Source organism: Dendrobates tinctorius, unplaced genomic scaffold (assembly GCF_039654945.1).
Source record: "Dendrobates tinctorius isolate UK_male_01 unplaced genomic scaffold, ASM3965494v1 ptg000134l, whole genome shotgun sequence".
Taxonomy (NCBI): Eukaryota; Metazoa; Chordata; class Amphibia; order Anura; family Dendrobatidae; genus Dendrobates; species Dendrobates tinctorius.
The window spans coordinates 24,177,501-24,195,583 of record NW_027361802.1 but is presented as its reverse complement, the minus strand read 5'-3'; the positions used below and the strand labels follow the sequence as shown (position 1 = coordinate 24,195,583).

At 49.4% G+C, this 18,083-nt stretch overlaps 1 protein-coding gene across 1 annotated transcript in view; it reads right to left on the bottom strand.

Annotated features, from left to right (window-relative positions):
• The window catches only part of VPS13A (vacuolar protein sorting 13 homolog A), a 386,554-nt gene that overhangs the window by 65,939 nt on the left and 302,532 nt on the right, over positions 1-18,083 (bottom strand). Inside the window, exons 58-64 of the mRNA XM_073543803.1 lie at positions 16,884-16,953; positions 16,088-16,196; positions 15,673-15,786; positions 12,821-12,966; positions 12,654-12,735; positions 10,120-10,233; positions 9,606-9,681 (exon numbers count right to left, since the gene is read on the bottom strand). Coding sequence (XP_073399904.1) covers positions 9,606-9,681; positions 10,120-10,233; positions 12,654-12,735; positions 12,821-12,966; positions 15,673-15,786; positions 16,088-16,196; positions 16,884-16,953 — 711 coding nt within the window. The remainder of the gene's footprint in view (positions 1-9,605; positions 9,682-10,119; positions 10,234-12,653; positions 12,736-12,820; positions 12,967-15,672; positions 15,787-16,087; positions 16,197-16,883; positions 16,954-18,083) is intronic.

Sequence of the window (18,083 nt, the reverse complement as noted above, 5' to 3'; positions counted from 1 at the left end):
CAGATGCGGCGAAACCAGAGTAGCCGGCCGCCCACCTTGCTGGTGTTGTCTGGCAAGCGCCTCGAGTCATTTGGCTGACGATCTTTGGGATCTGGATCCCCTCGATCTGGCTGTTGAGTTCGCATTCTTCCCAATGGGTTGGTTCATTAGAGACTTGCCGCCCCTATCCTGGTTGGGGCGGCCTGAAGCGGCGGCGGAATTTGCCGCTGTGGTCCACCCGGGGTTGCAAAAGGCCGAAAACGTGCCTAAAAAGGGTGGCGAAAAGGCGGTTTGACCTTTTGTTGAGGGAGAAAACCGCTCTTTCCTCCTGTGGAGTTGGAGATAAGTTTATCCAACTTCAAGATTCCACGGCCATGCCATGTCCTTAACTATAGAGCTCTTCTGATAGAAATTGCGTTAGCGGCCACAAGTGCCGAGCAATTGACGCATCCAAAGACGCATTGATTACGTAATCTCCGGCCATCGCGATCTGACTCGCGATTTCTGATCTTTCTGCAGGTAGCTCTTAGGTCGGTTTCACATTTGCGTTAAAGGCCGCAGCGCCGGCCTGCGCATGGCCGCCACTAAGCCCCGCCCCCTGCCGCGCCTCCGGCAGTAGCTCCGCCTCCGTCGTGTGTCCCCTATCTTTATCACTAAGGATGCAGGCCATGCGCAGTATGCGTTTTGGCGGCGCCTGCGTCCTTTTGACGGTGCGCCGACCAGCGCCAAACGCAACCTGTTGCAATTTGGTTGCGCTCGGCGCACCGTCAAAAGGACGCAGGTGCCTCCAAACGCATACTGCGCACGGCCTGCGTCCTCAGTGATAAAGATAGGGGACACATGAAGCATGCAGCGTCATGCGCCCGGAGGCGGAGCTACCGCCGGAGGAGTGGCAGGGGGCGGGGCTTAGCGACGGCCGTGCGCAGGCCGGCGCTGCGGCCTTTAACGCAAATGTGAAACCGGCCTTATAGTGGCTAGGCGCGACACCGGTGGATTCACCGTCGGAGATTCCGTTCATTTTTTACGGAGGTCCAGGGAAAATGGATACCTTGCTTCGAGTGCCTTTTGACCCGAGAAACGCCAGTCTGGTCGCTTCCTGTGTCGCTGCACTATGCCCTCAAACTCAGGGTGAGAGGAAAAAATTCTGTGCGGCCGCTTCCTCGCTTAAACGCCACCTGCACCGCTGCGGGATCATCCTCAATCCCCAAGGTCTGATTGACGGCTTCTATGAGGCTGTCCACTGTTTCACGTGACGCTGCAGTATCCAGGTCAAGGGGCTCGTCTGAGTCGAATTCTGAGGTCTGCTCGCTATCAACCACTGGTGACGGGGAGCAAGAAGCAGAACTTACGGATGCCAAGGCACCGGATGGACTGGGCAACACCGTGTGGATTCGTTTCCCTTGGGTCTGCCTGGAGTGAAAGCCCGCGGAAACGCAGCCCAACAAGAGATGCATGCTGCTTCTTCGGACATGCTGTATCTGTCCGCTGCTGGGGATGGGGGGAAGGAGGTAGCACGTTGTTTTCCCTGTGGTCTCCCGGGCAGCACTTACCCCAGTCCTGTGCCCCCCCGTTCCTGGACGCCACTGCACAAAAATCGCGCACCACCAGCTGTGGGGTGGACCCGCCAGCATATAAACCGGTCCAGGGGCGGCACTTCCGGGTTTGCGGCCTAGCCGCGCTCCGAAGCCGGGGACTAAATTTATCCCCCGCCACCCAGGCCTGGGGGGCGGGCCGCCGGAAGTGACGCGCGGCCCAGAGGCGGAACTTCCGGTCGTGGCCTAGCTTAGGCTAAAGCCGCGGCCTCAAATTATCCCCTGCCCGGGGGGGGTCACAAACTCCATGGCGCCACAAAAAAATGGTGCTACTTTCTGGCGCGGGCCTAACCGCACTGGCCGGTGGCATCTGACAGCTAAGGGCTCCAGTCCTGTATCTTCGCCACAGGAGCCCTCCCAGGCCCTCTCCTCACTGACTATCCTCTTCAGCTTCCCAGCTCAGGTATGTGAGGGGGCCGTGACAAAATAGGACGGTGCAGGCACCCTAGCTCCATCTAACCCCTTCAGGGGGTGAGGAGAGGGACCGTCCGCCGCCTTGCAGCACCGCAGTCTAAGCATTGGTGGAGCAGTGGGGGCCGCACGGACTGGTCTTGTGACTCTGTAAAGCCCTTGGTTTCAATACCTAGGGGTGGTCAGGGCAAAGTCCGGCATTGTGTCCCACGACGCGGGAGAGGATACGTGGAGGGATACTCGCACGCGGTCGCCCGTTGATGGTTTGGGGAAATCGGACCCTTTCAATAGGATCCGTTGCCCCTGTCTTATCTTCACAGACGGTAAAAATAAAATAAAAAAAAGGTCTGGGGAAAACGGCCCAGATATGTCCCACGGTGAGGGAGAGGATACGTGGAGACGATACTCAACACGTGCTCGCCCGTTGATGGTTTGGGGAGATCGGACCCTTTCAATAGGGTCCGTCGCCCCTGTCTCATCTTCATGGAAAAAAAAAAAAAAAGGAGTCTGGAGCAAAACCAGATGTGTGTGCCTCCATGGACACTAAGCAAAAAACTGAGTTCCGCCCGCAATAGGGGCGAGGGTGTATACGACGGAGGAGGAGCTATCCTCTTTTTTTCACTTAGTGTCAGCCTCCTATCGGCAGAGGCATACACCCACAGTATCTGTGTCCCCCAATGAGGCGAAGGAGAAAGATGCATCATCTAACTTTAGATAATTTCATCTGCCTTAACTGTTCACAAGAACAGTAATTTTGACCAGGGGTGCCCAAACTTTTACATGCCACTTCATATTAATATTATTTTTGCATTGCTTATATAGCACTATCATATTCTGCAGCGCTTTACAGACATTATCATCGCTGTCCCCAGTCAAAATAAGGGGACACAAAAAGATTGCTACAATTTGCAACAGCTCTAAAGAGGAGGTAATTGTAAAATGGGATTGGCAGAAACATGGATTTTTGTGATAACTCACCGTAAAATCCTTTTCTGAGACGCTCATTGGGGGACACAGATACTGTGGATGTATGCTTCTGCTGCTAAGAGGCTGACACTAAGTAAAAAAAAGAGGTTAGCTCCTCCTCCGTCGTATAGACCCTCACCCCTATTGCGGGCGAAACTCAGTTTGGTGCCAAAGCAGTAGGAGGACAACAAAATCAGCCTTAATACAGGTACATGTCCAGAAAAGGTCCACCCTTATATCACATAAATAAATGCGTATTAACTAAACAAAAACAGAGCCCACTGGCTAATATGGTGGGTGCTGTGTCCCCCAATGAGCGTCTCGGAGAAAAGGATTTTACGGTGAGTTATCACAAAAATCCATGTTTCTCCTTTGCCTCATTGGGGGACACAGATACTGTGGGACGTCCTAAAGCAGTCCCTGGGTTGGAGATTGATTCACCGATCCAAGCTACATTCACCTCCTGTTTAAAAGGTGCGCCACCGCGGCTTGGAGAATCCTTCTACCCAGGCTCGCATCCGCCGAGGCCTGAGCATGGATATTATAATGTTTGGCAAATGTGTGCAGGCTGGACCACATTGCTGCCTTGCAAACCTGTTCCGTCGAAGCCTGGTGCCGAAGCGCCCAAGAGGCGCCCACTGCCCGGGTAGAGTGCGCCCTGATCCCTGCTGGAATCGGCGTGCCTCTAATGCGATAAGACTCCTGAATAGTCAAACGAATCCATCTGGCTATGGTCGATTTTGAGGCAGCGAGTCCCTTCCTGCGCCCTTCGGGGAGCATGAACAGCGTGTCCGTCTGACGAAAGGGTGCTGTCCACAACACGCACCTCTGGAGGGCTCTTACCAGGTCTAATGTGAGAAGAGCCTTTTCCACACGGTGCACCGGTGCTGGAAAAAATGAAGGCAAAATAACATCTTCATTAAATGTGACAAGAGGACACGACTTTCGTCCGAAAAGGAGGGGCTGGTCTGAGCACCACCTTATCCTTATAGTAAGTGAGGAACAGAGCTCGACAGGATAGGGTCGCCAGCTCTGAAGCCCGCCTGATGGAAGTGATGGCCACTAGGAACACCACTTTCCAGGAAAGGTACCTCAAAGAGATATCCTGAAGTGGTTCAAATGGAGCTTCCTGCAGAACACTTAGGACCATGTTAAGGTCCCAGGCGTCCATAGGCGCCTTATAGGGCGGTACCAAGTGGGCGACTCCCTGAATGAAAAAGTCTTCACCTGCAAATTGGTAGCAATTTTGCGCTGAAACAGGACGGATAAGGCCGATATCTGTCTCCTGCGGGAACTTTTGGCAAAGCCCGAGTCTAATGCTCTATGGACTGAGCTATCCGGGCTCTCTAAGCCCGAATGGAGAAAAGCCAAGATGTTGGGGATCGGGAATCTCAGCGGAGAAACACCGTGGCCTCGATACCAAACAAAGAACGACTTCCAGGTGTGGTGGAAAATTCGCGCTGAAGCAGGCTTCTGGGTGCTAATCATTGTCGTGACCACCTCGCTCCCGAACCCTGCCTGGTTTAGAATCCGAGATTCAACGGCCATGCCGTCAAACACAGGGTCCCTGAGTTCGGGTGGCAAATCGGCCCTTGAGGTAGTAGATCTGGGCGCTCTGACAGGCGCCAAGGAACGTCGGCGAGCAGCTGCATTAGATCTGCGTCCCACGCTCGACGGGGCCAGTCTGGGGCAAGCAGAATCGCCGGCACCCCTTTCGTCTTGATCTTTTTGATGACTTTTGGAAGTAGAGGCAGTGGGGGAAATAGATATGGGAGGCGAAACTGGTTCCATGGCAGAACCAACGCGTCCACCGTGAATGCCTGCGGGTCCCTGGCCTGAGCGACATATGTGGGCACCTTGGCGTTCACTCTGGAAGCCATCAGGTCCACGACCAAAGCTCCACACAGTTGCTGAAAAACTTCGGGATGTAGAGACCACTCTCCGGATGCAAGACCCTGCCGGCTGAGAAAGTCTGCCGCCCAATTTTCCACGCCCCAGAATGTGGACAGCAGAAATCACCGAGTGGTTTGCTTCGCCCACTGAAGAACGAGCCCCACCTCGCGCATGGTTGCTCTGCTGCAGGTGCACCCTTGATGATTTATGTAAGCCAGCGCCGTGGCGTTGTCCGATTGAATCTGGACGGGGCTGCCTGCTAGAAAGTGATGAGACTTCTGCAGAGCCAGCCGAATAGCTCGTATCTCCAATAAGTTGACCGGGAGGCATGCCTCCTGTGGCGCCCACCGTTCCTGGGTTGTGTAGAGGCGAAACACCGCTCCCCCACCGAGGAGATTGTCATTACCAGCCAATGATCTGGGGGGAAAGGTTTCCCCTGGGCAGAGGGGAATTGGCTATCCACCATCCAAGCGACTGCCTGACTTGAGAAGACAGTCGGCACCGCTGATCAAGCGTGAAAGGATTCTTGTCCCAGGCTGACAAGAGGGCGTGCTGCAGGGGGCGAAGGTGGAACTGGGTGATAGGTATCGTTTCCATTGCTGCCACCATTTTCCCTAGAATCCTCATCCCGGATCGGATGGTATGAGGGACTGGTTGGTGAAGTGTCCGGACTCCCTGCCGGAGAGCTAGCGCCTTTTCCTGAGGGAGAAATGCCAACCCTCGGCAAGTGTCGAAGATCATTCCTAGGAAGGAGATCCTCTGAGCTGGCACAAGGGATGACTTCTTTGCATTGCCAACCATACTAAGCGGGCAAGAGTATCTAGCGTGATGTTGAGCTTTTCCTCGCATGCCCGTATTGACGGGCCCTTGACCAAGAGGTCGTCCAGATAAGGCAAGACGACTATGCCTCAAGAATGCAGTGTGGCCATGACAACTGCCATAACCTTTGTGAACACTCTGAGAACCGTGGCTAGCCCGAAGGGTAGCACTACAAAATGTTGATCGCCGATGGTGAAGCGTAGAAACCTCTGATGAGGAGGAAAAATGGGAATATGCAGATAAGCGTCCTGGATGCCTATTGAGGCCATGTATTCTCACTGCCCCATGGCCGATATGCTGAACCTGATGGATTTGTTCAGAAGCTTCCAGTCCAAAACAGGCCTGACAGATCCGTCCTTTTTGGGAACCGCAAAAAAGGTTGGAATAGAACCCCTAAGCTCTTTCGTGTTCCGGCACTGGAACAATGACTCCGTTGTGCTGGAGCGATTTGATGGCTCCCAATAGAGCCCTTGCCTGGGTATCTCTGGGAAGCTGGGAAAGAAAATACCGTCTTGGAGGATATCGGACAAATCCTATCTTGTAACCTGAGGCTACCAATTCCTTTCCCCATGTGCCGTGAGCAACATTGACCCAGACGTGGTGAAACCAGAGCAGGCGGCCGCCCACTTTGCCGGTGTCGTCTGGTAAAAGCTTCGAGTCATTTGGCCAACGATCTTTGGGATCTGGATCCCCTCGATCTGGGCTGCTGAGTATGCATTCTCCCCCAATGGGTTGGCTCTATATGAGACCTGCCGCTCCCTATCGTGGTTGGGGCGGCCTGAGACGGCGGAATTTTGACCTTTTGTTGAGGGAGAAACCCGCTCTTTCCTCCTGTGGAGTCGGAGATAAGTTGATCCAACTTCTCCCCAAATAGGTGGCCGCACTGATAAGGCAGGTAAGTCAAGGACTACTTAGAAGTAGAATCGGCTCGCCATGTCCTTCACCATAGAGCTCTTCTGCTAGAAGCTGCATTAGGGGAAGCAAGTGCCGAGCAACTGTCCGCACCCAAAGACGCATTGATTACATAGTCTCCGGCCATCTGACCTGCGACCTCCGAAATCTCTGCAGGTAGGTCCTGCTCCTGTGCGACCTTGTTTAATGTTTCTGACCATGATATCATAGCCTTGGCTACCCAAGTTGGTGTGAATGAGGGAGCGAGCGCTGACCCTGACGCCTCCTATACTGAGCGAGCTAATCTCTCTATAAGGCGATCTGTGGGATCCTTAATTGAGGAAATACTAGTGGTGGATAGCAGGGTCTTAGTGGCTAGGCGCAAAACCGGAGGATCCACCAACGGGGATTCCATCCATTTTTTTAAGGAGGTTCGAAGCAAATGGATACCTTGTTTCGAGTGACGCTGGAGTATCCAGGTCAAGGGGCTCGTCTGAGTCGCAATCTGAGGTCTGCTCGCTATCAACCACTGGTGACGGGGAGCGAGAAGCAGAACTTACGGATGGCAAGGCACCGGATGGACTGGGTGACACCGTGTGGATTCGTTTCCCTCAGGTCTGCCTGGAGTGAGAGCGGCCCCTGCAGGCCGGAGGCTCTTGTAAGGTGGAGGTCCCCTCTAAGGCCGGCGAGCCACTGTCCCTGCCCCCACCTGAGGCCTGAAGGGACTCAATTGCCTCAACTGAGACAGTGAAAGGCCACTCTGGGGGGCTTGGCACATTGGCTGCGGTCTCAGTGGAGGACGGACACTGAGGTTCTGTTAGGCGTCGGGTTCCGGGCGCTGCACAGCAGGAATCCCGAGCAATGTCCTCTGTGGTTCCAGCATTGTGGGTTCGGTCGCAGGGGAGGGCTCCCTGGGCGCGTTCGGAGTCACAGGTTTCACATAATTTTTTACTCTGCACTCTTGGAAAACTGGCCCCACAGGAAATGCATGCGGCATAAAGGAACATGTGCGATTTCTCTTTTCCGGTCATATTGCCAGGCTCAATAACCCCCTCTATTTTCTATAAGAGGGTTGAGGGAACAAAGCCCCTTTTATCGCACGTAGCGCGGCTCCAGGGTCGGGGTCGCACTTACCCTGATCCTGTGTCCCCACGTGCTCATGCGCTGCGCTCTCCTGCGCTCCTTTCTCCCCTGAGTAGGCCGAGGCGTCCTCTCCCGGTCGCGGCCTACCCTGTAATGAGACCGGGGGCTCAATTTGTTCGCGTTTGCCCTAGCCACGGGGGTCGCCGCCGGAAATGACATCACCCCGGGGGCGGGACTTCCACCAGCGGGCTAGTCACGGCTGAAGCCGCGGGCTAAATTTCTACCCCTGCTCGCCCGTCTGCAACCATGGCGATCCCGCCGGCCCTTCTCTGAGCCGCTCCATGGACCGACATCCGCGCAGGCGGCCCCCGCCTGGGGGGTTAGGAGGGAGGAATGGAAATGCTGGACCAGGTGAGCACCACATTCCGCCTGGAGCCTTCTCAATGAAGCTCCTGGAACGCTGCCGCAGGGCCCTCCCCAGTCCTCCATACCTGCGATAACCTCCGCTACAGATCCAGCGCACCAGGTAAAGGGGATGGGGTAATTTTCTGCAGGCACCCTAGCTCCGTCCCCCCTGCCGGGGCGAGGATAGGGACTGTCCGCCGCCATGCAGCACCGCCGTCTAGCCTTGGTGGAGAAGTGGGGGCCGCACAGACTAGTCTTTTGCCTCTGTGCAAGCCCATGGTTTCAATACCTAGGGGTGGACAGGGCTAAGTCCGGCATTATGTTCCACGTCGCGGGAGAGGATACGTTGAGGGATACTCGCACGTGATCGCCCGTTGATGGTTTGGGGAGATCGGACCCTTTCAATAGGGTCTGTCGCCCCTGTCTCATCTTCATGAGAGGAAAAAAAAAAAAAAAAAGTCTGGAGCAAAACCAGACGTGTGTGCCTCCAAGGACACTAAGCAAAAAACTGAGTTCCGCCCGCAATAGGGGTGAGGGTGTATATGATGGAGGAGGAGCTAACCTCTTTTTTTCACTTAGTGTCAGCCTCCTAGCGGCAGAAGCATATACCCACAGTATCTGTGTCCCCCAATGAGGCGAAGGAGAAAATGGTAAATGTGATAGGCCTGGTTTGTGGTCAGTCTTTAGAAAACAGAAGAGGTTGCGCATAGTATGTACAATGTTTTCTTGGCACTGGCGGTGATGCGTTCTTCCTTGACTATATGGCTCTAGGAACATGTCAATGAGCTTTGCATATTCCACGGTCCCACTACTACTGTCTGGCTGTGTTTATATGTTGTAGTTTAATTGTAGCTATTGTATTGTATGTGTCTTTACTTGCTGTGATCGTGTGTAAAAGAACTGTTGTAATTTTGATATTTTGTAAAACCATGGTAAAAAAAACTGCACCAAGGCTGCAGAGTGTGAAGGTTCAAATGTTGGCACAAATGTTCCGCCAACAAATGTTAATCAAAATCTTGTTTCCACTTATCTGGCATTCTGCCATTTCCAAAACTGACCATATAGATTTCCCGGTCATCAGCTGTTGCTCCAGATTGGTCCTAGTGCTGAATCCAAAAAGATTGTGTTGCGTAAGTCTTCATCCAGCTCTGGCCACAGGACCAGTGCACAACTAGTCATCAGTTGTGCCCAGTTCCTGCGTAGAATAACTGGCCAGTCACAACAGATGTACGGAACTTAGCCTATCTACAGAAGACCACCACTTCCCATATACAATGACCATACCTAGTCAGGAGACCCTGCAAACAGATATTCTAGGGGGAAATCACAAAATTACAGGTGACTAAATGTATAACAAATTTAGATCATGTTCTTACCCTTCACAAAGCAATCCTATATCTTATAGTTTTATACTCAAGGTAAACATCTCAAATAAAAATCTCATCCTTTACATTTGAAACATTATCCAGAAGAATTGTTGTAGTATCTGTAAGAATGAACTAGAAATAATGTACTTATAGCTTATTACTCTCGCTCACTGAAATCAGAAGTATTGCCTTTACTTACCCACTGCTCCTCCAACAAGAGCCTTTACTCCTAATGCCATTCCCTCAACAAACTCCTCGGGTCCTTGAATGGCACCCTGAGAAAATAACGCAGAACAGATTGTCAGGTATGTATAAAAACAAAGTCTGTAAGGCTTGTTATGGGCTACAGCTTCCTAGCTTCCAAAACGTGTCAGTGGTTTACGTGACTTTATGGTGCTTTTAATGTTGTATGAAAACATACAGAAATAAAGAATAGAATATTTTACTGAAGAAAGAAGACAACTTTTTCCCGTTTTTTTTCCTGAATAAAAATATATTGTTAAATCCATTTTTATAATAGTTGCGTCCTGATAAATTCTTGAGGCATGACTGGTAGACAAGCATGCTTTATTCATACCGTTGAAATCTAGAAGACCTCAACTAAACTCAAATTTTCCTACTTTATAGAACCCTTATTAATTGCTTACATCATCTTACGTAAATTTATTAAGATTTTCACATCATCTAGTAACTAAAACTGGGCATTGCATTACCTGGTAAGGTTCATAGAAGAAAGCTTCAACCCCTTCAGAAAAATCACGAAATAAGCCGAAAGGATTCCCCAACACATCGAGTCCAAGAACAAGAACATACATTTGTTTTATTGCCTACAGATTAAGGGAATATGCAATTATTACTGATATCAATATATTAGGCAGTGCTCACATCATGTTTATGAACTAAGTTTGGCATATGTTCTGGCATATGTCAATTATACCTATTGGCCTCCAATGAGCTGTTGCCTTCCAAGCGAGTTTGTTTTTGTATAAAATAGCATAGTTGGAGGTATGTGAACATATATATGACAGTATTTACAATATACACTGCTCAAAAAAATAAAGGGAACACTTAAACAACAGAATATAACTCCAAGTAAATCAAACTTCTGTGAAATCAACCTGCCCACTTAGGAAGCAACACTGATTGACAGTCAATTTCACATGCTGTTGTGCAAATGGAATAGACAACAGATGGAAATTATTGGCAATTATCAAGACACCCTCAATAAAGGAGTGGTTCTGCAGGTGGGGACCACAGACCACTTCTCAGTACCAATGCTTTCTGGCTGATGTTTTGGTCACATTTGAATGTTGGTTGTGCTTTCGCACTCGTGGTAGCATGAGACGGACTCTACAACCCACACAAGTGGCTCAGGTAGTGCAGCTCATCCAGGATCGCACATCAATGCGAGCTTTGGCAAGGTTTGCTGTGTCTGTCAGCGTAGTGTCCAGAGGCGCTACCAGGAGACAGGCCAGTACACCAGGAGACATGGAGGGGGCCGCAGGAGGGCAACAACCCAGCAGCAGGACAGCTACCTCCACCTTTGTGCAAGGAGGAACAGGAGGAGCACTGCCAGAGCCCTGTAAAATGACCTCCAGCAGGCCACAAATGTGCATCTGTCTGCACAAACGGTTAGAAACTGACTTCATGAGGATGGTCTGAGGGCCCGACGTCCTCAGATGGGGGTTGTGCTCACAGCCCAACACCGTGCGGCCCTCCAAAGAAATGCCACCCCACACCATTACTGACCCACTGCCAAACCGGTCATGCTGAAGGATGTTGCAGGCGGCACATCGCTCTCCATGGCGTCTCCAGACTCTGTCATGTCTGTCACATATGCTCAGTGTGAACCTCCTTTCATCTGTGAAGAGCAAAGGGCGCCAGTGGCGAATTTGCCAATCCTGGTGTTCTGTGGTAAATGCCAAGCATCCTGCACGGTGTTGGGCTGTGAGCACAACAACCCCCATCTGTGGACGTCGGGCCCTCAGACCATACAACCATACTCATGGAGTCGGTTTCTAACTGTTTGTGCGGACACATGCACATTTGTGGCTTGCTGGAGGTCATTTTACAGGGCTCTGGCAGTGCTCCTCCTGTTCCTCCTTGCACAAAGGCAGAGGTAGCAGTCCTGCTGCTGGGTTGTTGCCCTCCTACGGCCCCCTCCACGTCTCCTGGTGTACTGGCCTGTCTCCTAGTAGCGCCTCCAGCCTCTGGACACTATGCTGACAGACACAGCAAACCTTCTTGCCACAGCTCGCATTGATGTGCCATCCTGGATGAGCTGCACTACCTGAGCCACTTGTGTGGGTTGTAGAGTCCGTCTCATGCTACCATGAGTGTGAAAGCACAACCAACATTCAAAAATGACCAAAACATCAGCCAGAAAGCATTGGTACTGAGATGTAGTCTGCAGTCCCCACTTGCAGAACCACTCTTTTATTGAGGGGGTCTTGATAACTGCCAATAAATTACATCTGTTGTCTATTCCATTTGCACAACAGCGTGTGAAATTGATTATCAATCAGTGTTGCTTCCTAAGTGGACAGTTTGATTTCACAGAAGTTTGATGTACTTGGAGTTATATTCTGATGTTTAAGTGTTCCCTTCATTTTTTTGAGCAGTGTATACATTTTTTTGAGCAGTGTATATATTTTTTTAAACAGATCTTGGCAGAAGGCAACAGAAGTATTAGGTGAATATTAGTGATGAGTGCACGTGCTCGGATGTGTTATCTGAGCATGCTCATGTACTAATTGAGTGACTTCAGTGTGCTCAAATAGTATGTTCGAGTCCCCGCGGCTGCATGTCTCGCGGCTGCTCGACAGCCACAACTCATTCAGGGATTGCCTAGCTCATCACTAGTCAGGATCTGCTACTCCCACCAGACCCCACCAGAGACCCCATCTGCCTGTATGTCCTTATCCACACTTTTTCTGTTCGATTTTAAGAATTTACAATAAATGATGTATTTTTAACTGAAGTCCAGCGCTGGAGATTCCATCCTTTATTTTGCTTCAGTCAACACCCCTGATCAAGGTGACTCCGTGCGCAGGAGGATTATGGATCGCAACCGAGACTGGTGAGCTGACCTCCCTTCATTTTCCCTATCCTTCTATAATCAAAGTTAAAATTGGAACACTAATGCTGGTTCTGTCTTTACCATGAAGCGAAGAGAATTAATGATGATGACTGAAATCACAAAGTTAGGAGTAAAACGCACCATCTTGTATAATAGTTATACGCTTACTTGTCTTGAGTAATGTCTGATGACTTCCCACTGCAGCTCCTGTGTCGAGTAAACTTGATTTTTAATCTCAAAAAATGCCAACCTGCAAATGAAGAAAAAAAAACTGTATTTAAAAAGATGTATAGCTTCTAAACTACAAAAATAACCATACTGAAGGCAGCACCTACTTGAACACAACATCCTGCACGTCCGTCAGGGAGGCACCAATACTCTTTAACAGAAGGTTTAACGACTGAACAGGAATCAACTCTTTATCTCGAAGTTCCTTATTGCCATCATCTCCACCAGTACTCAGAGAAAAACTTAAATGAAGCTACAAGAAAGAAGACAAAGACATCACAGCAGGAGTAACATGAAATGTGTTCCCCAGCGCAGAGTGTAATTCCCCATCCGCCTACACTTCAGATTGACAGCGACATTTAAGTGGTTAAACTACAGTGATCGGAGCGAACTCTGGTCGCTGCCGTTACAGACTGTCGCTGGCTATGTAACACAGCTGGCATTTGCCATGTATGCATAAAGTAAGCTCAGCCACTGAGCCGTCTTCAGACTCTGCTTAAAGGGAAGGTGCCGCAATTTGTCTATTGTATTAAAAATGATTGTTTATATAAATAATTATTTTTAATACAAAATAATTTTTTTTAACTTTAATATTTTTTTTGAAGCCACTGGGCGCTGCCATTTTGCTTTGCAGGAGTGTAAGACACTTAAGGTACTGTCATACTTAGCGATGTACCAGCGATATGATGCGGTCAGGATCGCTGGTACATCGCTAAGTGGTCGCTAGTGAGCTGCCACACAGGCAGATCTCACCAGCGGCATCGCAGGGTACGGGGGTCGCTACTTACCTATAAGACGAGGCGATCCTGACGTCCTCCCGCCCGGCTCCACGCTCGTCGCTCGTCTCTCCACAGGAAGCGCCGCAGGAAGCTGATGACGAGAAGCAGTCCAGGACGATCTCGCGCGATCAGCGATAACCAGCGGGGGAGCGGGTCGTAGGTAAGTATCAGACACAGTGATGTCACTAGCAATATCGCTATAACGTCACAAGTTATAGCGATATCGCTTAGTGTGACAGTACCTTTACACTCTGCAAATATGGCTGCCCTGGGCATAGGAGACAGCAGTCGCCTACTGTCCCTATACCTAGCATTAAGCTGCACCCTGCTGTGATCTGGGCACGCCCCCTAGGCAGTCCACATCACAGCAGAGGGAGGAGATCGGCGCCATCTTACTGGAGCCCACAGTGTATACTGTGAGCTTCACACTGTACCTATAACTTCTGGGCTCAATGTGAGCCGCATTGTTATAGGAGACAGAAGAGACCAGGACTGGAGGGGGGAGAGGAGCAGTGAGGCAGTCCTTGTGTTACAATGTATCAGCAAGCTCTCTGCACAGCTGGGGTCTCACAGGTGGTGAGATCCTCTGCTCTGAGAGCTGCACAGACTGTCTGCTGAGCTGTGTATATTATCCTCTCATGTGTGATACTGCTAAGTTGTGTATCTAATCCTCTCCTGCTGACTGCTCAACCATGTATCTAATCCTCTCCTGTGTGATACTGCTAAGTTGTGTATCTAATCCTCTCCTGTGTTATACTGACTGCTGAGCTGTGTATCTAATCCTCTCCTATGTGATACTGCTCAGCTGTGTATCTAATCCTCTCCTGTGTGATACTGACTGCTGAGCCATGTATCCAATTCTCTCCTGTGTGATACTACTGAGCCGTGTATCTAATCCTCTCCTGTGTGATACTGTCTGAGTCCTGTATCTAATTCTATCATGAGCGATACTGTCTGCTGAGCTGTGTATCTAATCCTCTCCTGTGTGATACTGTTCAGCTGTGTATCTAATCCTCTCCTGTGTGATACTGACTGCTCAGCCGTGTATCTAACCCTATCCTGTGGGATACAGTCTCCTGAGCTGTGTATCTAATCCTATCCTGTGTGATACTGTCTGCTGAGCCGTGTATCTAACCCTATCCTGTGGGATACTGTCTGCTGAGCCGTGTATCTAATCCTTTCCTGTGTCAAATTGTCTGCTGAGCCCTGTATCTCACCCTATCCTGTGTGATACTGACTGCTGAGCCATGTATCTAATCCTCTACTGTGTGATACTGACTGCTGAGCCATGTGCACATATCCTAATGGAGAGCCGAGAGCCCAGCAAGGAAAGGGGTGGATAGCAGAGCGTAATAACATAATAGCTACTCCACAAGTAGTAATATCACTGCCATCCCCCTTGCCTGGTCTCTCTCCCCATGCGTGTTCTCCACCCCGTGCCTGGTCTCTCTCCCCATGTGTGATCTATATCCTGTGTGCTCATCCCCCTGTGCCTGGTCTCTCTCCCATGTATGTTCTCCGCCCACTGTGTGCTCTCTATCCCCTGTGTGCTTATCCCCCTGTGCCTGGTCTTTCTCCCCATGTGTGCTCTCTATCCCCCTGTGCCTGGTTCTCTATTCCCATGTGTGCTCTCCATCCCCCTGTGCCTGGTCTCTCTCCCCATGTGTGTTCTCCATCCCCCTGTGCCTGTTCTCTCTCCCCATGTGTGCTCTCTATCCCCCGTGTGCTCATTTCCCTGTGCGCTCTCTATCCCCCGTGTGCTCATTTCCCTGTGCCTGGTCTCTCTCCCCATGTGTGCTCTCTATCCTTTGTGTGCTCATTACCCTGTGCCTGATCTCTCTCCCCATGTGTGCTCTCCATCCCCCTGTACCTGGTCTCTCTCCCCATGTGTGTTCTCCATCCCCCTGTACCTGTTCTCTCTCCCCATGTGTGTTCTCCATCCCCCTGTGCCTGTTCTCTCTCTCCCCATGTGTGCTCTCTATCCCCCATGTGCTCATAACCCTGTACCTGGGTCTCTCTCCCCATTTGTGTTTTCTTTAAATTTAAATTCTTTAAATTTTTTCAATTGCTGAAATTTTTTTTTTTTATGGCACCTTCCCTTTAATGACCTATGATGAAAATGTATGTCATAAGTCATTAAGCACTTAAAGGTATAGAAGTTGCAATACAGTTTGCGATACCTTAATAGGAGATATGTGGAAATCTTCATAAAGGCTAAGTTGAGAAACACTTATTGAAGACACAGTACTTAGTTCTGATTGAAGAGATTCTATGTCTTTCTTAAAAAGCTCCACCTATAACAACATGCAAGTTGTTAGTACAATTAGTAAAACATAAGACTCTTCGGTATCACGAAATACGGGTACATTTAGGTTCCAGCTCCTTATATCTGATTTATAAGCAACATACAAAGTTCTTCACAACTAATGATAGAAAAGGATTTTCCTTCTGGAAGGAAGGTACTAAGCAAGAAGCATACAATCATATCCAATGATGCCTTCTGATGACAGTGTGATTTATCTTCTCATAAAGAGATTGTGGTTCTTACTTCACAGGCTATATTACTAAACTTAGGCAGCAGAATTATTGACTTACAGCTTGATCTTTAGGCACGTCCCCGCTCTGTGCAAAGAGATCAGAAAGGGCGAACAAAAATCCAAGATCTATCCGGAGATCCATTTCTTGTATCAAAACCTTGAAGTATCTGTTCACAAATAGCGAATTTGGTAATCCTCATGTATAAAAAGTAAAGACCAACTTTTACATAACAAAATAGTGTATCCTTAAATTAAAACCTACCAAACCTCATATACAGGTATGTAGGCCTTTGAAATCCATCAAAATCTTTATATCTTCTATCTGTCGCTGCATTCCTGACTAAATAGATTTCATTCATATGCAAATTATGCAATAAGTGGTAGGTGTGCAACAAACCACTTTCCAAGCCTCTGCATCTGAGGTTGTTCCCCGCTCAGCACCAGCCTACTTAGCTTGAATTATAGCTTATGGACTGTGTGATGTCTGGCACCAGGCAAGGAAATCAGTAAGAGCAATCAGTCCAGCTAAAGAGGAAACCTGGGGAGGCAGGAGCTTCTTAGGTGCTCTGTCAAGACCAAAAAAAGCTTTAACACCTAATTTGCATGAGAATTAAAAGACAAATTACTTGGAAATGCAGCAACAGATAGAAGATATAAAGGTTTCAATGGATTTACATTTCAAAGACCTGCATGCCCATATTTGCAGTTCGATGTGAGGCTTAATTATATATTTCCTTTAAGAATTTAACACACTGTAAATTTAATTTTTTCATCATTGCCAGAGTATGATGCCCTAATTAGTTCCCAATAAATGGCTGTGTATATGGGTTTGTGACGTTGGCATGTTAACTTACTTTATGCGTGATATTTCAGAATGTCCAGCTGTCCTCATTACAATACTCATGTCAGTGAAAGGTTTGGGTTCTGTAAAAACATCCACATTTTCAAGTAGTGATTTAGAAAAGTTTCTAAAATATATCAACAGCTGCATGGCTAAAGTAATGTTTCCGATACAGTAAGAAATTAATAAATAGATACACAGATCGATTTATACAATGAAGTAGTTAATGTACTTCTGCAACAGATCAATGTAATGCACTATATGCTGAACTGTATCTGATATCGCTTAAAGGGAATCTGTCACCCCATTTTTCGCCTATCAGCTGCCGGCACCATCGGGGGCTTATCTACAGCATTCTGTAATGCTGTAGATAAGCCCCCGATGTAACCTGAAAGATAAGAAAAAAGTTATATTATACTCACCCTGGCGGACGGTCCGATGGGTGTCGCCGTCCTGTCTGGCGCCTCCCATCTTCTAACAGTGACGTCCCCTTCTTTGCTGCCTGTCGTGGCTCCTGCGCAGGCGCACTGCTATGCCCTGTTGAGGGCAGAGCAGAGTCCTGCAGTGTGCAGGCGCCAGGAGAGGTCACTGTGTAGTCTCCCCAGGATATGCATGGAGGTGTATGAAGTCATAGGTGTGCATGGCAGTCACGGGCGTAGCTGTGACTGCAGTGCAGACTGATAATAAAAGTGTTAGTCTTGGACATGTTCGTGTCCAAGACAGAGGTACGGAAAACCTGCTCTGAATGTTGTGTTTGAAGCAGACTGCAGGATAGTTGTTTGTTGCAGTCTGTTCCATTCCGGATCCAGGTTTTCCATGCGGCTGAAAGCCACAGGTTTCTGTGTTAATAGCCCTGCAGGAAAGGGTTAGGGGGCTGAGTAAGTCTGAGGAGTTCACGGAGTGAGTCTCAGGAGTGTCAGGGCCAGAGGGAGTTGGTGCTTGTTGCTGTGCAGAGCAGATGGTGTACAGAGCACAGGACAGAGCGGAGCCAATAGGCCTGGCACTGACAGTGTACACAGTGATGCAAGTCATCCACGGTAACTGGTCTCGGATGTGGACAGTCCTGTGCCCGGAGGTGAATGTCTTGTGCCTGAAAGAGGACTGGCGTGTAACGATTACAAAACAGGTGGATAAGGTGACCGGCAGTGATCTGGAGGAAATCCTGGACTGTGTACGGCTGTGAGTATAGACTGTGATACAAGCGGTACAGGAC